General features: G+C 41.1%; 1 protein-coding gene across 2 annotated transcripts; it reads left to right on the top strand.

Annotated features, from left to right (window-relative positions):
- The first annotated feature begins 616 nt into the window (after positions 1 to 616).
- On the top strand, positions 617 to 22979 carry MFN1 (mitofusin 1). 2 transcript variants are annotated; one of them, XM_035334958.1, is made up of 18 exons: positions 617 to 730; positions 1040 to 1161; positions 1998 to 2133; positions 4528 to 4690; positions 5353 to 5477; positions 6774 to 6882; positions 9606 to 9713; positions 10104 to 10257; positions 10386 to 10453; positions 14486 to 14607; positions 16057 to 16183; positions 16490 to 16594; positions 17571 to 17673; positions 18674 to 18903; positions 19412 to 19567; positions 20105 to 20301; positions 21675 to 21809; positions 22622 to 22979. In XM_035334958.1, exons 2-18 carry the CDS (start codon positions 1047 to 1049, stop codon positions 22689 to 22691), a joined length of 2223 nt encoding a protein of 740 aa, XP_035190849.1. In that variant the 5' UTR covers positions 617 to 730; positions 1040 to 1046; the 3' UTR covers positions 22692 to 22979. The 2 variants fall into 2 exon arrangements, with proteins under 2 accessions (XP_035190849.1, XP_035190850.1); XM_035334959.1 differs by lacking the exon at positions 617 to 730 and adding an exon at positions 757 to 916 and having other exon boundaries at positions 1042 to 1161.
- The last annotated feature ends 14 nt before the right edge of the window (positions 22980 to 22993 follow it).

The following is a 22993-nucleotide window of genomic DNA, read 5'->3' as shown; positions in this document are numbered from 1 at the left end:
TATGCAGACGATTCTAGGGACTTCAAAACTGAAATCCCGTGAATTATTGCAGGAATATAAATACAATGGATGACTAGTTCTCTAATGTGTTTTCCACAACGCTTATTAAGTGTCACTGATGTTTGTTGTTGTTCGTGGCTGTTCACATTTTCCTGTGCGCTTACGGCGATGTATCACGTGTATAAATTTCCAGTGCTTGAAACTCTCGGAACAACTCTGGCGTTTGTCATTTTAGCTGGCGGCTGACTGATTAAACCACGGTGCTGACAGAATGCAGGGCCCACAGTCACAGCTCCTTTCCTTTGCCTTGGATTCCTATCGTGCTTTTCAGGGGACCTGGTTTGTAACTCGGGGCTAGAGCACAGACACCTTTTGGGTGCAAAAGTCCCAAACTGAGGCTGGGCTCTGATCACAACACTAAAGAAAGAAATGAAATAAAATGGAATGGAATAAAATGGAAAAAAAATCCCGTCAGCCGCGAGGAGCGCTGCGGGCCGTCCCCTCAGCCCAGCCCCGTCTCCATTTCGCGCCCAGCCGCCCCCCGCCGCCCTGCCCGAAGATGGCGGCCGCCGCCCCGCCCGCGGCCCCTCACTAAAGATGGCCGCCACGCCCCCACCGGCGGATCCGGGAGCGGGCGGAAGCGGAAGCGGTGCCCGCGCGCGGCCCGGTGGCGGCGGGGCGGGAGGCGGTGGCGGCGCGGGGGCCCCGCCGGCGGCGCGGCGGTTGCCAGGTAACGGCGGGGCCGGGCTGGGCCTGAGGGCGGGCGGAGGCTGCGGCCTGCAGGCGGCCGGGGGCGGCAGCGCCGTGCCGCGGGGTGACCGCTGGGCTCCGGGACACCGCTCCGCGTTGGGGCTGTCCTTGCTGTGGCAGTGCCCGGGGGTAAGGGCTCGTCACGGGGACGGCGTGAGCGAGCGGCCAGTGCCCCTCGGTGCGCTCCTTTGGTCGTGTCTTTTTTTAATTATTGGTGAGAACACGCGTGGTTTCGCACCGACACGGGTGCTCCTGGGTGTTTGGTCACTTTCATGTGACTTTCCCCCAGTTACACGATGGCAGAAGCTGCTGTGTCTCCGCTGAAGCACTTCGTGCTGGCGAAGAAGACCATTACTGCCATCTTCGACCAGCTGCTGGACTATGTCACCGAAGGAGCGACTTTCGTGGAAGGTTAGTTTCCATCTTTGACACAGTGACCTAGTCTATTGCCTTGAATTTACTTTACAGTACTGCAGTGTGTGTTACCGTACACCTCCGTGTGCTGTTTGGGTAAACGTGCACCTTCAGAAATGATCACGTTTTCACTTGATGTTTTCATCTCGTGCTAGCAGCTGCACTTAGGATGGTTACATCTAATAAAATCTGACTGCACCATGTGGCAGGTAGCTTGGCCAGCCTTCCATGAGGGTCAAAGCGGAACCACCTCTGCACTTACAGCCTTCTTTCAGTTTCTTTTATTTAGGAAAAAAGGACAAACAGGCTTTTCCATTATTCAGAAGGAAGGTAGATTGACACGATATGGCACAAAGAACCCGTGGTTACGCCCTCTAAAGTTTTAGCAGCGTGGAGGCACATGTGTTGCCACACACATCTGGTTGCTCATGGCCCCAGTGAGCTCTGTGGCGAGAGGACAGCCCCAACTCACTGGGTGACAGGTCCTGGCCTTGATTTCTGGAGGCAGGCGTCACAAAGCGGGGCAAGTCAGAAAGCCTGTGAACGTGGCCTGGTGTGCTGAAAGGGTCGTTCAGATCATGAGATGCTGTCATGATCAGTTTTATTTTCAGCAGTTAGACGGTAGATTCACTTGAAGCGGTTTGTTGTGATTTCACAGGTGCTGTGTGGACCTGTCAAATGACAGGGTCTAATAGCAGGTTCTGTAAAAGGGTTTTGTTCAATTTGTTTTACCACTGTACAATAAAAAATTAGACAGATCTTTGGCATGTAAGGTGATAATCTCGATCTTGTGTCCAAAAGCATGTAATCTGTTATTTTTTTTCTGTGAGCAGCAACATACAGGAACTCTGAGCTTGAACATGTAGCAACAGAAGATGAACTAGCCAAAATACAGGCATATAAAAAGAAGCTAGCAGTCATCGGTGAGGTGCTTTCACGGAGACACATGAAAGTGGCATTTTTTGGCAGGTAATGAATGAAATTACTAGAACTTAATTTGATCTCTCTCCTTCTCTTTCAGAGCTTAATGTTCTTATTTGTAGGTTATATGCATTGGAATTAGTTCTTCATTACAGGATTATCGTTTGAAACACAATACATGAGAACATGCTCGTTCTTACCTAACTGGTGCTAAAGGTTTCTTTGATGCAGTCTTGTGTCATTTGTGTAACTGAATTGGGTGTGTCTTGTTACATGTTTTTATTGATAAACTATTTAAAAATTATTTTTTTAGAGCCATTATTTGACTTAAGAAGATGTGAGGGGATTGCTTCACAATGGCCTTTTTTTTTTAACATGGTGGTTTTGTTTGTTTACTGGATTATTGTTGTTAACAACTTTTGTTTATGTTTATTGTAAGTACTGAAAGCTAAACTTTGAGCTGTTTATGTTTCTACATATGAGCAACTGAAGAAAAACAGACTGTTAGAGACGTGCCTTGCTGGTTGTGTCATTGGTTTGGTAGGTCTGAGTGATGATCATTAGGAATAATAGCAGCAGTGCGTTATATGGCTCACAGATCAATCTGAACATAATACAGATTTCTGCTGTCCTCAATTACTAACCAGAACAAGTTCTAGTTCAGAGTCCTTGGCGCTGTTATTACAAACAGCGTATCAAATCTTTTTGATGCGTAGAAATAGGCTGAAAATCGGCCTTACTGAATGCAAAGTCATATGTTAGAGAGTGAAATCCTTCTAAGAGATTAAGGTTCCAGTGTTTTCAAATGCCTTTGTGTGACTGATTAGCCTGGTGTCTGTTAGCCCAGTTTGCTTCAGGATTTATTTATTTTTTCCTGTGCTTAAATTTAACATGAGGTTACGTGTATTTTCTGGAATATGACTCCCCATGTTCTAATTTTTAAAAATTTGTAATAGTGTTGGAAAAAATGTGTACAGCAGTGGTTGTACCCTCACCTTGCTAAAAAGGGTTCAGCTATTTAAAGAAAAACAATAAAAGGATCTGGGATAAAAAAATGTTTTTTATCTGAGCCTTGAGATTTCACAAAGTTAAAAGCTGAATACATTTACAGGTTGTGATGCTTGTTAAAAGATGCTTTTGCAAGTTCAGTGCAGGAAAGAGAGAATTAACGTAACCTTAACCCCCCTCCCCAGCATTTTGAATACATTTGTAAGCTGTTGTACAATGAGCGCTGAAGTAGCTCCAGAAATGAATTACAGTCCTTGCTTGCTTCGTACTGTTGTGTAAGAGTTAAGCCTCAAGTCTCTGTGGGTGAGGGGTACGGGGTTAGTGCAAAGTAGGGCACTGCTGAGAACTTCAGGTTCTAGCAGAGTTGATGAGTTGGTGAATGGTTCCTTTTGATCAGTAAGATTTCGGTTAATTTAGCTTCTCTTTCCTTCTGAACTAAGGACAAGACTTAAGTTTTGTGATTAGAAACAGTGTTTGCATTATAAGGGTTACAAGTGAGAAATAAACTTGAATTTTTATTTTTTGCACGTTGCTTCACGTCGTCCTTTGGAGATCCTCATTAGGCTGAGGTTATTGTCAGTTAAATTGTTCTGAGTTGTCCCTGTTGGCTGTGAGGAGACTTCCCAGACAGTGATACTTTTGCACCATATCTAATGCTTAGAAGGCAACATGAGAAGCAGTGGTTCCTTCCTGAGTGGTACAGAACAAATGTTTCCTGAAGGCAGTGGGTAAAGTTACTGAGGTGGTAATGGCACGGACATTTTAAGGAGTCACCGTAGAGCGTGGTCCTTCTCGCCCCTGTCATGCAACCTTTTCCTCATGTCCCTCTCTGGCATCCCTGGAATTCCCTTAGCTTTGCTGTGCGAGGGATGTGCAATAGTTACCTGATCAAAACACGATTCTGCCCAAAACGCTACGCAGGTTTTCAGTCAGGACTGCCAGTGCTGGCACAAAGAAACGGGCAGGCTGCCCCCTGATGTGGGACAGGGAGCTGTTGTTTAACAGTTGCTTTAAATTGATCAAAGGCATCATTTTAGACTAGATGCTTCTGGTGCAGCAAAGATGAACCAACATTCTGTTTGTTTTTACAAATGCCTTATGTAGATTCAGGTATGCCAGATGAAGGCATGCTTCCCCGTACAGGTTGGGCTTGTTCAGCTCGTGTGAGTTATGCAAATGGCAATTCACTTTCTTGCTTGGGTAGGCAAGTTGATATCAAGAAAGATTTTTCAAATTGCTTTCAGTTGAAGTTTTCCTGCGCTTTCTACTCTTTTCTGGCAAGCTGTGCTGTACTGGCTTGATGCCGAATTGCTCCAAACAGCTTGCAAAATGTGGTTGCAACGTGGTTAAATGGGGGTGCATTCAGTACAAAACAAAGGTACGTTTAATGCTGCTGTACTCTGCTCCAAGTGCTGCTATTTTCTTTCCCTCTAGAACAAGCAGTGGAAAAAGTTCGGTCATTAACGCCATGCTGTGGGATAAGGTGCTTCCCAGTGGGATTGGCCATACAACTAACTGCTTCCTCAGCGTGGAGGGGACTGATGGAGACAAGGCTTATCTTATGACAGAAGGATCCGACGAAAAGAAGAGTGTCAAGGTAGAGTTTTTGAATGACTTTTGTGAATGGTTTTGAATTATTTCAGTACTTATCATGGTAACCATTTCTCCAAAGACCTGTCTGTTAATAACAGTTTCGAGTCTAATAAAAGTATAAAGCTAACTCACGACATATTTTTAAGTTTTTATCAGGAAGGAATAACTAATAAATGAAACTGTTCTACTTCAAAATTTTTCCTGGAAATTTCAAGGGAAACAACGAGCGTGTGTCTCCTTGTGGCATAGCTTATTTTGAGAGATCTATTTTTATAGACTGACAGTAAGTTCTGGTACTTGCTAAAGATTAGGAACATTGCTCTCATTTGGCCTTACGGCGCTTACCTTATTTAATTGCTCACGTTGATGTGTTAAACCTCTGAGGCAAATTTATGCCAACTCTCAGTATTGCAAATTCTAGCCCTGTAAGGAATACCACTTGATGGCTGCAGTGAAACTCCTGTTTGGTTTTCAAAACACAGCTCATTCTTTAGGTGGCAGTGAGTCTGAAGAGGTTTAAAAAAAATAAATTAACAAATATTCACCCCAAGTATGAACTCTGTTACCCTGCTTGACAGGTTTGCTTGAGAACCAAATTAGGGTTGTTTACAGACTCATTTGTAGTGCATATTGCATGTGGGTCTTCTCTCTCTATGCTCTTTATAGACAGTCAACCAGCTTGCTCATGCGCTTCACATGGATAAAGATTTGAAAGCTGGCTGTCTTGTCCATGTCTTTTGGCCCAAGTCGAAGTGTGCCCTGCTGAGAGACGATTTGGTTTTAGTGGACAGGTATGTTCTCTGTTTTAATAAAGACTTTCTCAGATAAATAACCCACTGTAATATTTATAAAAGAGACTGGTTTACTGATGGCTTGTGGTATGGTTATTAGGCTGCAAAATTACTGAGAGGCTTTTTTTTTTATTGGAAGAGTCGAGAGTTTGTTCTTCTGTATATAGTGCTGCCTGTCATCACCCCGCTGCTCTTGGCATTGCAGCAGTTGGAACACACAGGTGTCTTGTGATCAGCTGTATAAAGGACTAGCTTGTGGCTGAGCATGCTGCCACTTTTAAAACAAACGCTATGGGAGCATGAATAGGGTTGCTGCAGCAGCTGTAAACCTTTTGCGCATTCCCTGTCCTTAAGTGCTTCAGACTGATCACATGAAGTGTAAGCAGTCTGGACTTCGTATCTTAAAGCTTCTTTGAAGAGTTGCAGTACCTACATATCACAGTAATGAGTGCCCTCAAAACAGAATTGTTGTCAGTTCTGTGTGCCCACGTGTTGGGATTATGTTTACCGTTGTTTGTGTATAAAAGAATTCTGAGAGACTTGATTTCCCATGTCAAATGTCAGCATTCCAGGCCTCTCTGAGCTATAAACTGGTAAAAAAAAATACTTTTTTCAAACTGCCAGGTGATTTATACCTACTATGTGAATGTAATAGAGATTCTATTCTTAGGAGGGAATTTGTAAGTAGTGCTTTTTGTTGCATCTCTAAACTTGCACCTTTGAAATCACTGGAGGTTGCCAGTGCTTCTTGGGTGCAAACTCAGATCTTGTGCCAGTAATAACGCCAGCCTGGTTGGCACAGGGTGGTGCTGCTTTGTTTGGCATACTGATGGACTTCAGAGCTTATGCAGTTGTGCTGTTTCCTTGGGGACATCTGCATAGCAGAGGTGTGCTGGAAGCCCAGAAGTGATCCTTGCTTAGGTATGATACAAGACATGATTTGATCTGCACAGTCTTGGTTGCTAAAGGTGAAATGTTAAAACAGCTGGAAATCTAAAAGAACAGGTACTTGTAAGAAGAAAATTGCCTTTTAAATAAAGCAAATTTGAACCAGAAATAATTGAGCTGTTGCCAACATGATATAATGATCATATTCTATTTAGTTTTGAAAAATGGTAATGAATTTTTTTATTTGTTTGCCTTAAGCTTGAGTTAAGCATTAGACTAAAGATATAAAAATTCATAACTTACACTAAGGTTCTTAGGCAATCCCAATCTATTTTCATCAGTTTCTAAAAATGAATTACTCCTTTGCTGGATGAATACAAGTTTGTGGTCTCTATTCCTTCTCAACAGCCCTGGCACAGATGTCACTACAGAGCTCGACAGTTGGATCGACAAATTCTGCTTAGATGCTGATGTGTTTGTCTTGGTTGCCAATTCTGAATCGACTCTCATGAACACGGTATGGTGTGCAATGATTTTACAGTAGTTCTTCGTTTAAATTTTCAGCAATTCCACAACTGAAAGGCTTCTGTTAGTCCTTTACAGAAGCTCCATGGAGCACTGCAGGTGGATCGTGTGAATAAGATGTGGGAGTGCGAGGCAGGAAACAACGTGTATCCCTCCTTAGGGAAAAGCTGGTTTTTACCAGCTTTGCTTGCTCTGACTTGAGCATGAAATTTGTCCTTTCAGTTTCCCTTTTGGTAAATGGCTGCAGCACTTCTTTTGTTTTCCAGCTTGTCCATATTTATCAGCTAAAGACATTCGTATGTGTAATCAAATAAATTAATTGCAAAGTATTTCACATCCAGAAGTTCATGAATATACACAAAGTAGATTAAGGAAATTTCTTTCTTGTTCCTCATGTTCTTGCCTCAGAAGAGGGGGAATTCCCTCAATATACCTTGTGTTGAGGAGAAGTGCTACAGGTTGCCTTGTGTGCTTTTTCACAGGAAGATGCTAGCCATAAGCAGTCATGTTGCATGGAATAGCTGATGATGTTTTAACACCTTTATTTTATAAAGCCTTGCTTCAAGATAGAGAGGACCTCTGTACACCTTGCAGCCTGAATATTATATGACTTGTAGAAAGAGAGCGTATTAGGTGACCAAATGAGCTGCTGTGATATTCAAAACACATGTCCAGGGATTTGCTTTAATTTTATAGTGATCTCCAGTTTTGACTAAACTTTTATAAGTATTATGAATGCGAACAATTTCAGTATATGGTTTCTGTGTTATTGGTTTCTGTGTTGATAGTGTGACTGCCAAGAAGTTGTGCAACGCTATTGGGAAATCTTAGACTTTTATTAAGCTTACTGTAGATAAATAAAATGCTCATCATTGTTCTGAGCATAGTTCTAGCAGTTAGTGTTTTGAGCTCTCTAATTATTGAGGCCGTTTTAATGCAATAAGGATCTGAATGTGCAGACAGTGTTTCCTTGCGTTCCAGCAAATTAGAACAGTTGAGTAGAAATCTGAGAACGTGAGTTTAAAGAAAACCAATTCCAGTTTCTGATCTGAATCCACAAAGACTTAAATACAAAAGAGATCTGACTTAAAAAGGAAAAAAAAAGAGAATTTTGGCAATATCCAAGGCAAAGACAGGGTTTGGCACAACTGTGGCTGTATCTTTTCTATTATGCTACACGAAGGGCACTTTTTGGCCTATAGTCTTGCAATTTCTTTGAAGCATAAAACTCTTTTACAATTGCCATGCCTCTAAACCCTCATTTAATACAGAGCACCTTGTTGCCAGTAGAACCCAGAGGTGACTGGTGTCCAGGGTGTATATTGGAGGGGAAGGAAGTAGATCTTAGTTGTGGTTGTGAGGCTTTGACTGAGCAAACAGCTCTTTTTCTCCTTTTTTAAATTTTCATTTCTCAGCTTGGTAGACACAAAGTTGCCTTTAACAGTTGTATAACTGCTCTAAAGCATTTGCATTTTGCTTTGCATTGTGGCAAGCGGTAATTTCTTTCTTTGCCTACACAAGTTTATCCTTCAGGTGAAACATATGGTAATTATGTTCTCATCCTGCTTAGGCATTATTTTTACCTCTTGCTGTAAGAGGTTTGAGAATATTTGGCAGCTGCCATACAGCCACACGTTCTCTGCATAAACATGATTTTTCTGATATTCCCTCATAAATTTTCTTTAAACTAAGTTCTCGTTTCTGCATCAGTAATCTTGTTTGCACACACTTAATCCCCAAATGATGGAGACTGGCATATTTCCAGCACGGTGTCCAGATCATGTGGTGGTGTACTGCTGCAGGTTCAAAACTCTTACGACAGCAGAGATCTTTTCTGCTTGAGCTGTGCTGAGTGTGGATTCGCTCCATCATGGTTTTTACCATGCAAATAGCAATGATGGGTGGTAGGTACCTAAATTATGACCTAAATTATGTTTTCAAGCACATGCGTGTTTTCTTGCTGAATGTTTCCATTTTAAAAATGGCTTTTTCCTGTGGCTCAAGCCATAAAATGCAATTCAAACAGGAAATCTAACCTGTAGTTCAAGCTAATATGTTCTTCAACTAGATTATAATTAGAGATGAAGAATATAGTTTATGGGTGTAGAAACAAAATTTGGTGGGATGGAGAAGAGCATGTTGGTAGTACATACAGAAAAGGAAGACATCAGTTTTATCCAGGCACCTTACTTATATATATATATATTAAAAAAAAAAGGAAATACAGTCATGTTTTTGTGTGCTTTTTCCCTTTCTCTTCCCCAACAAATATTGTGAGTGTATCACACAATTGCTAACAAATTTAACAGAAAGCTATAAGAATTGAAAGAGATAAAGTTTTGTAAGAGTGAAAGCAGAAGGAAAAAAAGAGAAAGCAAGTGATGTGACAGATTTATAGAACAATAGATATTTTTGGTTCCAGTGTTTTCTAAAATATTTGTTTTGGAAATTTAATTAATTGTACCTACTTTTAGAGAAACTAACTGCAGCTAATTGATGTCAATTCTTAGCATTGGCATCAGTTTTAAGATACTTAATGACTTTTGAACTAACATAAGCCTTCTTTGTGCTGATTATCTGTGGATTTTAATGCTAATGAATTATTTTTAATATGAATCTCTAAAAAAAGCTTGCTTATATTCAGAATCTGTTACAGAAAAATGCACGACTGTTTTGGATGTCTGGGAAGTTTTCTATTTGTGTTTTAATTCTTAGGAAAAACATTTTTTCCATAAAGTGAACGAACGACTTTCTAAACCAAACATCTTCATCCTGAATAATAGATGGGATGCCTCTGCGTCAGAACCAGAATATATGGAAGATGTAAGTGACTTGATGGCTCTTATTTGGAATGCTTTTTGTATATTAAAAAAAAAAAAAAAAAAAGACATGCACAGGCAATAAGCATGCTAAATTGCCTATGTAATACAGCTATTAAAATGAAAACACCAGCTTTGTGTTGTGGGAACAGGATAAGTTATTAGATCAGAAAATGGAAATAACGTGCTGGTCCAATTCAAACTGCAGCATATGCACACAGGTAATACAATGAGAATCTTGTTTAGAACCTTTGTTTTCCACAGTAAGCTATTTTTAAAAAAATCTTCTTTGTATTGCCTTTAAGTTTTGTAATGGTAGTGCAGCTCTGACGTTTTGATTTGACAGTGGCTCAATTTTTGCCTTTTTCTCATGAGCTTTTTACCTTTTCCTCAGGTGCGTAGGCAGCACATGGAGCGCTGCCTGACTTTTCTAGTTGATGAGCTCAAAGTTATTGATCCCGTAGAAGCAAGGAATCGCATCTTTTTTGTTTCAGCAAAAGAAGTTCTGAGTGCCAGGAGACAGAAGGCCCAAGGGATGCCAGAGGGTGGTATGTAGGAACTCTCACTTTTCCTCAAATGCAAAAAAAAAATAAATCATAAAACCTGATAAATATTTAAGATACAGTCATTGTTATGCTGTATCGTTCTCTTCCTTATGGTCTCTGTTGTTTCACAGGTGGAGCGCTTGCTGAGGGATTTCAAACCAGATTCCAGGAATTTCAAAATTTTGAGCAGATATTTGAGGTATTTATGATGGGCTTTTTAGACTACCTCTTTTATTGATGCAAAGGTAACTTTTGTTTATGCTTAGCTTAATTTTACTGAACGTTACCAGTGTGAACAAGTGGAGGAGTGTCAGGTTTTGAAGCCGTGTGACAGCTTTGCTTTATCTTTCATCTCTGTTCATGAGTTCTCACCTCGAATAGCAGGTTAGAAAGAAGTATTTTTTCATGAGAGAAGGGATCAAAACTGGACTTTAAGCTCAAGTTTGGAGATCTCAATACCAATATAGTCTAAAAGATATAAAAAGAGACTGTGCTCTTAATGGCTTGTGGCCAGTAGCTGGTAGAAGTTTCTGCCTCACAGTAAGCCTTATTCTTAATTTGTTGCTGTGTAATTAATTACTGTAATTCAGGACTCAAACAGTGTAAGGTATTGTGTTTCACTAATGTAAAACTACATTTTTATTTTTATTTATAAATTTTTAAAGCCAGAGTTTTGAAATTATCATCATTATCCACCTCTTAGTTCTGATACTCTGAACACTAACACTATTTTTGCATCATTGTTGCTCTTCAGAATCCATCCTTCACCCTCAGTTTAGCCGCATTCATAGTTTATACTTTCTTCAGAAGTAGGTCTCGCCAGACAATCAGTTGATTTCTGTGTGATAGACCCCGTTTGTCTTGTGGAATGTGGTAACTCTAAAGCCATTCTTAGTTATCTGAAGGTGGCATCTTGGATATGCCTCGATTGTTTCGGGGGGGAGGGGGGGGTTAGCATATGTAATGCAACATGAGCTCGAAAGGTATGACTGCACTTTCTATCCAGCAAATGCTAGAGATTGCTCTAACATGACATTTCTTGGTTTTGTAGTGCAGCTACTAGTTGTAGCCAAACATTTCTTGGTTTTGTAATGCAACTGCTAGTTGTAGCCAAGCATGCGTTTCTGTTTGCAATTTTAGTCCCAAAGAATTATAGTAGGAAACTTCAAACCAGTAGGAAAAAAAGTGGAAATGAAGCTTATAACCCAATTACTGCCATGTATTTTTGCACTTTTTTTTCTACAGTCTCATATAGTTACAGTTATGTGGGCAGTTTCCTAAGTTATAATGGCATTTCATTTGCTTTTCAAGCAAGGCTGATACGTAAGTGGTTTACCAGCTCTGAAATCTTCAGATCTAACTCTCAAATTACTGGCATTTGAGCTGATTAGGTCACTGATAACAAAAATGTGCTGATGTTTACCAGCACTAGGTCATGTATTAACAGAAATGTTGTACGTCTGGTAGAATTTTCTGTGTTCAGTCTGGGAACAAAATCCTGCTCGATACCATGCTTTATGCATTGCTAGACAAAATTTCGATGGTGTTTAGCTGGGAGTACAGCCTAAGCGCTTCTGGCTAAAGCCTTTTGGATTTACTTGTGTTTCCTGACAGAGGAGCTGTAGGTCCCAAGAATCGCGGCTTACGATTGGTGAAAAGGGAAAGGGCGAGAGCGAGAATGCTTCTGTCTCTTGTCAACAATTAACCCTTCTCTGCCTCAGTCTATCTTTTTTGCCCTTTGCTCCTTACCCCTGTTCGGGTGCCCTGCTCAGACTTCCCGCATCTCTTGCACTTGTTGATCCAGCTCATATCTCCAAGCTGTCTCCTTGCTTCATTTATGCACCTGTCCGCTTGTTCCCACTGACTGTCTGCTGGGTTTGCTCCTGGGTTTTCTCACCCTGATTTTTGTCTTCACTGCATTAAAAACTGGCCAGCTTCTTCCTCTTTTCCACGTGTGCTGAGAGGAGGAACTGTTACTTCGCCAGTACTCCCACATGCAGGATTTCAGTACCAGTTCCCCAGTGGGAAAGCCTGTCCATCCCAAGACTGGTAGGAGCTTAATATTGCCAGAATCAAAGAGTCTAGAAGCAACCCTTCAGTGCAAGCCTGCTATGTTACTAGGAAAATTTGGACCATTTTTGAAAGGCTTCTAACTACCTTTATATAGACTTGTGTGTGAAGGCAAAAGGCATCTCAAAAAATAACTGTAACATTTTTCTGCAAAGCATGGGGTGGTTAAACTTGCTAAAAGAAAAAGTGGCCAGAATTTAATGTGGTCCAGGCAATACTGGAAATACCTGTTGGAAGCAGAAATGAAATTAAGATTTTAGATATTAATTTAGCAGCTTTACGAAGTGCTGTTACTGAATCCCGGTTGTATTACACACAACAAAGAAGGGAAGGATGCAGTCTTAAGCTTTGGACCACATTAGGAGATTCTGAAGTCTTATGCTGTGGAATAATGGAAAGTGATTTGTGTATATTTCTTCTGAAATTTTACAATGAGATATGTAGAAATGCCATATCAAAATGACAAAAGTGCATGTATAGTTCACTGTACATAGTAGTCTTTATTGGCTATTCTGCGTAGAAACAAAGCCCACGGTACCTCAGGTTGTGGTGTTTGTCAAGTTGCTTCACAAACCTGCTAACAGAAATGGTGTGGGAAATAGGGAGACAGGGCAGAATAGTAATTCCAGCTGTAATTTGGAGTGAATAACACAGCCCGAATTAGCGTGCTGCTGCTGAATCCTTCCCTAACACTGTGTGGGATTATAGCAGGCTGCGTGCTAAAAGACTCTGTTGCTGTACTGGATGTTGGCTGGAAGGTAGCTGGTTTTGATTATGCTATTGAAGCACAGCTTCTATCTTTATTTCAGTAAATGTTTATTTACAGACTATCAGCAGAAATGTTACTGTCCTCCTCTTATCTTTCCCAGTCATATAATTAACCTCTGTGTTTTTCCTAGTGCTCTAACTTGGATTTTCTGGTTGTGTTGTGAGTGACTGTCGTCCTTTTATCTACCACATACTAATGTCGGGAAGACTTTCCTCTGTGTCTAGTCTAGCTCTAACAATGTGCTGATATTTCTGAAACTGGCCTTTCATTGCTGATTTCTAGATCTGCTTCATCGAGGAACAGGGAATGTATTTCACCCACTTTGTTTATTTTGCTTTGATCTATTATTTGTAGTTAGCTGAAATTTGTTTTCACAGCATATGCTAAGGTCATAGGCAAATCTTTTCAAAGCAGCCTAAATGCTGCTCTGAAAGGTGCACCCACAGATTAAGAGCAATTAACAAACAAAAAGCATAACACCAGCACCACCAACAACAGATCTGATGCAAAGAAACTAGATGCTTGCTTTCCTTCCCCTGAATACAGAAGATGCTGCTATTTTGTGACCTAGAGCAGCTTGAGCTCCAACACCATTTATTGCCTACATAACTCATGATGTGCAGTTGCTTTAAAACGGTCTAAGACGTCTTAATTTATGGTTTACAACAATTGATTTGCTTTTGCCCAGATTGAACATTTGCATATCTTTTCAATCGGTGTTCTGTAACTGTTGCTGAACAATATTCACGGTTGCAGATCAGTTAGAAATTCTCACTTCAGAGCATTATCTGCTGATATGCTTAGCACGTCAATAATCTGGGAAGGAGCTAATATTTTAAGGACTACTTAGCAACTTGGGAGATAATCTTTGTTTCCTATTCCTAATTGTGTATTTTTGCCTGGAGAGTCAGTATGACATGAGCATGTAAAATTTGTATTGACACTGAAGTGCTACTGGAAGCTAAGAATATTTATTGCCAAAAAAACACAAAAGCTCAAGCTAGGCAATACTGCCAGCATTTGTGTTAGAGATTCATAACTCTAAAGAGATAGTTTGGATTTTTTTTTCAGAAGAGCTAGGTTTATCTTATGTAGACATCTAAGTTTGTTGTTTTTTTTTTTTGTTTGTTTGTTTCCATTATTTATTTATTTTAAACAAAAAAAAAACACCTATGCACATTACTGTGAATGAACATGAAGGTACAGACTTGCTGCTGTAGATTAATTTGAGATTTCAGTTCTGTTCTCTTTTGATTTCTATACACTTTCTCTCTTTTTATTTGCCGTGGGTTTAAGTTCGTGGTAGTAGCAGCAAGTGCTTTCTGACAGAGAAATTCCAGAAAGTGTTGGTATGGAATTGCAGTAATGTGTTGTGGCTTGGGCCCCTCGCAGGAGTGTATCTCGCAGTCAGCCGTGAAAACCAAGTTTGAACAGCACACTATCAGAGCTAAACAGATAATAGATACTGTGAAAAACATTATGGACGCCATAAACGTAGCAGCAGCAGAGAAAAGGTAGGTGGGTTGGAGGGCTGGTTGGTTGTGGTTTCTCCAGATCCTCTAAGGAGCCATTTCTATGCTGGTGTTTTTCCTGGGCCGTTATGGACTGTAAAATTCCCTTTTCTCTGTTGGTAAGAAATAAAGAATTTCTCTGGTGTGTCAGTCTCACTACTGTTCACCTGCAGTGCTCCGTCTTGCCCTGTGTCTGCGACTTCTGTGTAGGGCTCTTGGTTTACTTTATTATTCCTTGTTACTGATTTGCAGTCTGGTGGTTTTCCATTTTTTTTTCAAAACTATTTGAAATTTGTTTGGGCCTGCATTACCTATAGATTTTTCTTTACAGTAATAGTGAGCAGCTATATGGGAGGCTCTAATTTTCAAGTGGTAAAAATACTGTAAGGGATGGGAAGAGCCCATGCTAACAGTTTGGGCCTTGCCTCTGGCCCTTGTCAGATTGTATCCTTAAATATCTCTTTTTTTCTCTCTTTGCTTATGTAATCCTTTTAGTGCTTATGATAGTAGCTCATCTCTCAAGTATTTTCATGTGTGCTTTTAGATTTTCATGAGCACGTTTTTTCCTCACTTTTGTTGCTACCTCTCATCTCTCATGTAGACAGAGAACTTGCTGTGCTGTTGTGTTTAATCCTTTCCATCTACCTCCTTGCTGTCTGTTAATGGAGTGTCTTTGTTCCAACAGACTCCACTGTGCCTGTCAAACATTCATCTTCCTGAGTGTATCAGCATCTACAAATGGCGTGTTTACATATTAGCTTGTTTCACGTTGTCAGATGCTATGAAAACATGCTGTGAGACTGTTGGAAAATATTCTGATACCTACTTAAATCTGTCAGTTGACGTGCCAAAACCTGCGTAGTGACCCCTCTTAGTTTGAATTGTCAATTGATGTTACTGATCATCCTTCAAGATGTAGCTGCTCTAGATTTTAAGCAATTTTCACTTAAATGATAGGTCCAGGACTTCTGAAGAGAGTTGTTTGTGACAAGGTTAGTTTCTGCTGCCTCCCCTCACATCATTGCTAAGGAATAGCTGAGTGATGCTGGTGAGCAGCAGTAGGACAGTTAGAAGTTTGATAGATTTCTCTCTTTTTTTTAAGATCAGGAAAGGCTAATCATTAAAGGCCCTGATTTCTCCTCCCTCTTTATTTAGTTGTAATTACATACAATGGCAATGATTCCAACTCCAAATGCTGCTTTCTAAGGTGTATCAAAACCCAGCCATCAGCGTTACTCAATCAATGCGGCCTTTAAATGCACCTGTAAATTTAATATCCAAATTTCAGTCGTTCTGAAATAGTGTCTTTGCTTTGTTCAGCCACTGTCGCTTTGGATTCTCTTTGGCTGTCAGTAAACCATAAACTAGATGGTTCGTGCCTGATGATACATGCTTGTTTCATTTGGGGGAGAATAGCTGCTGTGATGGTGATTTCCTTTCTGCTCTGTTAAGAGTCCATTCAATGGAAGAGCGAGAAGATCAGAAGGATCGGTTGGACTTTGTTCGTAATCAGCTGAACGTTTTGACGGAAGATACTAAGGAAAAAATCAAGCGTGTGACTGAGGAAGTAGAAAATAAAGTAAGTAATACAAAGAGGACACTTTTCTGGTCAAGCAAGGAAGAGATTTATTTCCCTTCAACTTCTAGTTTAATTGGTAGGAAACCTGGTTGATCAGGTGGGTTTGTTTCCATAAGGGGGAGTGAATTATACATCCGGTCTTCTACTAACACTAATCAGATCTGTAGCATGTGCCTTTTCAAAAGAAAAAAAAAAAAAAAAAAAAGGAAAGAAAATGACAGTCCTTCCTGAATATCAGGTAACTGAATTGTATTTTTTCACTCTGGCTGGAAAAGGTAGGAGAAACACTGTTGTTTTGTCTTTCAGGTTTCCTCTGCCATGACCGATGAGATCTGCAGACTTTCAGTTTTAGTTGATGAATTTTGTTCAGATTTTCACCCATCTCCTCACGTGTTGAAGCTCTATAAGACAGTAAGTTCTCTTGCATGGCTTGAAGCCAGGCTCTTCATCTGTCTTCTAATTTTTACTTCTGTATTTTCATAATTTGCATATCATTCTATGTGATGCTTCATTTAAGCACTACATGATTTTTACTTTGACACCCATATTTGTTTACTTAAAGCTACAACAGGTTGAAAATATTTTCTGCTTTGTCTATAGAAAGATTTTTTCAACCATCTTTTTACTAGAGTTGTTACTGAAACTATTTCACTGAAATGCTGATTTTGTCTTCACTTGTATTAAATTAAGACCTTACATAAACAATTTTCAGCACTCCTAAAATGAAATAGATCAAAAAATAAAAGGAGTTTGCAAATACCTGATGCTTTATTTTTTTCAAAAAGCTTTGTAAAAAGAAAAAAAAAAAGAGTTTTTATTAAATATTAATTTAAAATTTCCTGCTCAAACGTAGTGTTTTAAAAAAGCACACACCTCTAAGTTTAGTCTTTTGCCTCTTTTGCTCAGACTTTGCTGCCAGTGAACGTCATAACTCCCACCTGTTTCAACCTTGTTGATCAACTGGAAATGCTGTGTTTCTAAGGTGGTCTGCCCTGTCCTGGCTCTGCAAAATGCCCAGAGCAGAGCTTTGTAGTCATTGATGGGTTTGGCTTGTCTCTGTGTGAAGTCGCCTCCCATCAAATGACGACAGGAAATGCTCTGACATACAGTAGTGGTGTGCTCTTCATTGGCACATTTGTGTTGAAAACATAAGCTTTTCCATAGGCCTTTTAATGATTACAGGCCTAGAGAAATCTTCCTTGTGTCACTTTAATTAGATTTTGAGTCACGGTGTGCTATTTAAAAGTAGGGTATTTTCATGGTAACCTGCTTTTCTTGCCACTGCAAATAATAATAACACGTAGTGTTTAACATGTTTCTGAACTGTATAACGTAATTAATTAGCTAAACAGAAATTGATGAGCATGTGTTCTTTCTCAAACTTCAGGAACTCAACAAACATATAGAAGATGGTTTGGGAAAGAACCTGGCTGATCGTTGCTCCAGTGAAGTCAATCAGTCCATGCATCAGTCACAGCAGGAGATGATTGGTAATAGGAGGAAGACAAGATGTTGACTTTTTGTTTAGAGGAAGACGATTTAAGAAAATGTGCTTTAAAAAATCTTTCTGATCATGATTTAACGTAAACACTAAAATATGGTAAAGGAAAAGCCATTGTAGATGAAGACTGTGTATTTAGCTCAGTACTTTGTCTCTGGTATTAACCAGCACAGCTCCCTGGGGAGAAAAATAATGAGCCAGGGTAAATAGAGTAATCCATCCCCAGCTGAGGGACTTCTGAACCAGAATACTGCATCTGAATTAAGGGTTTTAGCAAGTAATAATAAACCTGTCCTCTGGGAACTCGCCTAATCCTCATGTAAACCCATTTATACTTCTGGCTTCCACAACAGATTTATGAAATATGCTAATTAACAGATAATGTTTTTACAGTAGTCTTCTCTCCGGGTCCCTCCGGATTCTGAGTTCAAAACAGGGTAGTTTCACAAAACCTTTGTGGTAGAGTCCTATATGTGGCACTCTGTGTTTCTGAGGTGTTGGGTTTGTTTCAGTAAGAACTTTATTGCATACCCACTTCTTCTGCTCTGATGTGTTTCTGGTAATAAAAGACTCAGAGCAAGATCATTGAATTACTTGAAGCCTTCTTACTCAATAACAGTAACACGAAGCCATCTTACTCCATAACAATGCATTTTCTGTATGGTGCCACCAACGGGCTTAGTCCGTCCTTATCTTTTGCCCAGAGTTAGAGGTCTTTTAGTTAATTTGTCCTTTTTTTTCCCATGGTGCTTCCTCTGCACATTGATTTTATGTGGCTGTTTTATCAGAGTAATAAATTGCCTGCTCTGTTAGGATCAAGACGCTACAATTCCCACTGATGTTTTTTTTCCTTGTTTTGTTTTGTTTAAAAAGTCAGTTTAGATTCTTGGTAGTTCACTAAGCTAGTCAGCAGTGCGAGTCAGCAGGACTTGTGAATATGCTGAAGCTTTCAGTGGTACCTCACCTTTACTCTTCTATTTCATTTTTAGAAAACCTGAAACCGTTGTTGCCTTCTGGTACTCAGAATCAGCTCCACTTGCTAATTCCATGCAGGAGGTTTGACCTTAGCTATGACCTAAACTGTCATAGTCTTTGTGCGGATTTCCAAGAGGATATCATGTTCCACTTTTCCTTGGGGTGGACTTCACTTGTAAACCGTTTCTTGGGTCCTAAACATGCTCAGAGAGTACTACTGGGACTAGCAGATCCAAACTTACCAGTGAGTGTTTCAGAGACCAGACTTACAAGTGCCTTGTTTTACCTTAATGAGAATATATTGATTTTTTTTTTTTAACTTTATTTGCTTCTACTGTTTACCTGCTTGCTGCTACTTCCCCCTAGCCCTGTTGTGTGAAATACTTTTGATGAGGGTTGTTTTTATTTGATTATATTCAGGGTTAAAAGGGAACAAAAAACCTTTCCTAAACTTTCTGCAGATGTTAACCGAGTTCTGTTTTCCTTGGGATTGAACCCTCTGATTAACCTTTTTATTTGTAACTTGGACATTCTAACAGCAGAGGCAGTCCTAGACAGAAATAGTATTCCAACCTGGTCCCCATTTGGCAAGGAACTCTCAGAACCTCTTCTGCTTATCAGGAGCAGACTTTTGTGCTGAAAAGTTCCCTTTAAATAAATCAAACCCTGAATATATGAAAACAAAGTAAAAGCAATCTGCTGCGTAGTTCCATGATGCTTTTTACTCAGGCTGCTGTATTCCACTCTTCTAGATCCCTCGTCCTTTAGCTACCACCCCGTCTGCTGCCAGCCTTCCTGCCCTAACTCCAGAGAACGCACCACAGGATGATTTTATGGTTCCTTTGGTAATGAGTTTAGCTTCACTGACATCACGGACCTCTATGAGCATCATCGTTGTTGGCGGAGTGGCAAGTAGTCTTAGTACCATTCACTGTCCTGGAAGTGATGGCAAAGATCAGGCCATTCTCTTCTGTGTGGGGTTTTGTAGTGTGCAGCACGAAGCACGTAATGGCTTATTGACAGCTGGGCCAGATGAGTACACTGGATATGAGGAATCGGTTTGTAGTGAGAAAATTGCTCTAATTACTCTGAGTGTAGTTGGACACATGCTGTATTCCATCTCCCTGTGTTAGCGTCTGAATTGCAGGATGATTTGATGGTGCCTTATATAGTTCGGAATTGGTGGGAGCTTTACTTTCTCCTTCCTCCTTCATTAGAAAGCAGTGAGGCTTCTGTGACCTGAATATGCCCCGTGCCAGCAGGGTATCAGCTTATTTGGGTATAGCTGTATTGCTCTACGGTAAGACATTTCCCAGACTAATCTGGTGAAAGCAGCATGAAGATGACAAAAAAAAAAAAAGGGGTGGAAATAGATTTCTTTATAGTCCTGATACTGATTGCATTCTATAGGGCAACTCTTACTTACACTGAGTCTTCTTTTTCAGATCTGGAGAACAGTAGGATGGAAGCTCATCTCTCTTTCCCTAAGTATGTATGGGTTATTGTATCTCTACGAGAGGCTAACTTGGACCACTAAAGCAAAGGAGAGAGCCTTTAAGCAGCAGTTTGTGAACTATGCTACTGAAAAGCTGCAGATGATCGTCAGTCTTACGAGTGCAAACTGCAGCCATCAGGTGCAGCAGTAAGTATGAGAGCGGTGCTGTCGGTCACCCAGGTAGGAAACTGTCGGTGCTGAGGGGTTGGCCCCAGGGTGGGCACTGGCTGTACGTGGTGTGGGGAGGCAGCAGAATGTCCTTGCAGCTTTAGGGTCCCTTGGCGTTCATCATGAGGGACACCCACAATGTTGTTAGGAGGGAGTTTCTAGAGTGTGAAATTTTAGTGCCTGAAAAGGGTAGCGCATGCCTCTTCGTGTGTATGTTTACACGTGAGAATTAGTCTTTGGCTCTGTGCAACACTTTACTGCAAAGACATGGGACTTAGCTCGGTTCTAGTGGAGGCTGAATTTGTCTGCTTTGAGATTAGCACTGAATCACTTAAGACTGTGAGCCCCGAGTCGGTTTAATTGTGAGCATTTGTTCTGTTCTCTGCCTCAAACGTTGGTATGGCCAGGTTTTAAGCAGCTGGTCCTGGCTCTTCTGCTCCGCATAAAAGGAACTTAAGAGACCTTCTGAACTGTTCAAAGTTTTTTGTGCCTTTGCCAAATGCTTTTCCACCTGTCTGCAGAGTAATGTTGGGTGATTGGCTCCCTCAGCCTCCCCTGTTGAAAGAGTTTGTTTTGATGCAGTTGTTATTTCAGCAGAGTAGGCCTGCTAAATGAGACCTCTAACCAGCAGGGTGCAGAACACCTCTCCTGTGTAGCCCAGGCAATGCTTTACTAATACAAAGCTCAGCTTCAGATGAGGAAAGAGAATCATCTCCGTGTCCAGCAGCATTGTGTCTCTGTGAGGACATGGACGAGCTGGACTCAAACCAATGCACCAGTGAGGTGAAGTAGAGATCAGAAGATAACGTCTCCTCTGTGGGAGAGCCTACTTGCTGTCCTGGGGTGGTGTCGGTGTTTTGTTGTTGTTTTGTTTTTTCCTTTGTTTGTGTCTTGGGACCTAGCTTGGGAACACGGGACCAAAGAGGAGAGTAGGACGGAGTGTCTCTGCGCGTCTGGGGCACTTCTCGTACTCACCTCGCCCTGCAAAGTGCTCACATGCCCCTCGTGAGCAGGGTGCTCGGCGTGGCACGGGCTGTTGCATGAGAGAGCACTTGGCTGCTCCAGCACGTGTTCCTGGCAGAGTCCCAGTCTCAGCCTCAATACCTGTAGATTCTCAATGCAAAATTGCCAGGCGTGATGTTGGCGTAGACTGAGGTACATTTTTATGTTCAAGGTTGATTTTAAATTTGAAAAATACATAATTCTCCTGATTTCTGCTGTACTGTAATCTTCCTGGCAGCTGGAGACTTTGATTGCTGTGTTCTACGCACGCTGCAGTGCTGCGATTTGTCATGTATTATTTTGGTGGCAGGCATCTCTAAACTCTGATTACAAACTTCTTTTTCTTTTAGGGAAATGGCAACTACTTTTGCTCGGCTCTGTCAGCAGGTGGATATTACCCAGAAAAACCTGGAAAAAGAAATCGATAGGCTTTCCAAAGAAATAGATCAGCTGGAGAACATACAGAGCAACTCCAAGCATCTACGGTAAGTCTGGGTGTGACTGGCCGGGAGCCGATTCCTAGCCCTGCTGGTCTCTGTGAGGCTGGGGCTTGCTTTACTTCAGCCTGAAAAGTGAGGTCATCACCGGGGCTGAAGGGCATGCGCCCTGTAGCTAGGTGGCTGTGTAGAGCTCCCAAAATGCTCTCTTAGACAATCTTTACCCTACTGTATTGTATGGGAGACAGCAGGAATGTGTCTTCTGCGGGTAGAGTGCTGTGGCACCTTCCCCAAGAACTCGTCCCATAGGAGCAGCCACGCTGCATGGAGCCATTCAGTTCGATACCGTTTTTCTTTTATTACCAGCAGCAGGTGTTTAGAGTACAGAAATTTCCCACAATGAGTGGTTCAGGGACTCAGGAGCAGCCTCACTCCTAATCTCACGTTGTTTTCTCCCTGCTGTAACCTGTCCCCGCTGTGGGCTGCCCCTTGGATCTTGGGCATTGAAGAGCTCGATCAGATCAATGCTTAGCAGATCAATGCCTAGTGCTGCAAGAATGGCCTGAGGGGGTGGTGTGAGGAACAGTGCTGAGCACCTCCCTGACGCTGCAGAACCTCTACCAGGTTAAATGCTGAGGGTGGGAAAGGTCCCGGTACCAGGGTAGGCCTGGGGGAAGAAACCACCTGTGGCAGACAGCTGGCGGCCTTCTGCTGCCTGGCCTGGACCTGCACTTGCAACATGCAGGGCTCTGACCAGGTTTTCTCAGCGCTGTGGCTTTCAGGAATAGAAATCAAACACTTGATATATCTTGTGATGGTGCTGCACTGACCTAAATTCACTGCTCTTGTTTGTTTTACAGAAATAAAGCCATTCACCTTGAGAATGAACTAGATCGCTTTACAAAACACTTTCTTCAAAAGAGTAAATAAAGTATCATTGGTAACTTTCCTGGTGATCCTTTGTAGGACAAAGTAGAAATTTTACAGATGACACTTCTCTGTGGAGTTGCATGGAATGATTCTATTTTTAATGTTACTTTGATTACACTTAAGTATTATAAAACTTGTTTTGAACTCTGATGGTGAACCAAACGGAAGAGCTGTGGGACTTAGAGTGTTGTTTGTTTTTGCAGATTTTGGGTTAAAAATGATCTTTAAACACTAAATTCCTTTGGGCACTTGTCAATAAAAACTCATATCCCTTTTGGTTTTCATTAACATTTAGCGGTGGC

This window comes from Oxyura jamaicensis, chromosome 9 (assembly GCF_011077185.1).
Source record: "Oxyura jamaicensis isolate SHBP4307 breed ruddy duck chromosome 9, BPBGC_Ojam_1.0, whole genome shotgun sequence".
Lineage (NCBI taxonomy): Eukaryota > Metazoa > Chordata > Aves > Anseriformes > Anatidae > Oxyura > Oxyura jamaicensis.
The sequence above is the reverse complement of the archived record's forward strand: the minus strand, read 5'-3'. Positions and strand labels throughout refer to the sequence as shown.

What these genes read in the sequence shown, in the direction of transcription:
- MFN1 (XM_035334958.1), top strand. Translation starts at nt 1,047, where the DNA reads ATGGCAGAAGCTGCTGTGTCTCCGCTGAAGCACTTCGTGCTGGCGAAG. An exon ending in TCATCGTTGTTGGCGGAGTG is followed by an intron (nt 19,568 to 20,104) that starts GCAAGTAGTCTT and finishes CTTCTTTTTCAG; the next exon opens with ATCTGGAGAACAGTAGGATG. An exon ending in AGCAACTCCAAGCATCTACG is followed by an intron (nt 21,810 to 22,621) that starts GTAAGTCTGGGT and finishes TTTGTTTTACAG; the next exon opens with AAATAAAGCCATTCACCTTG.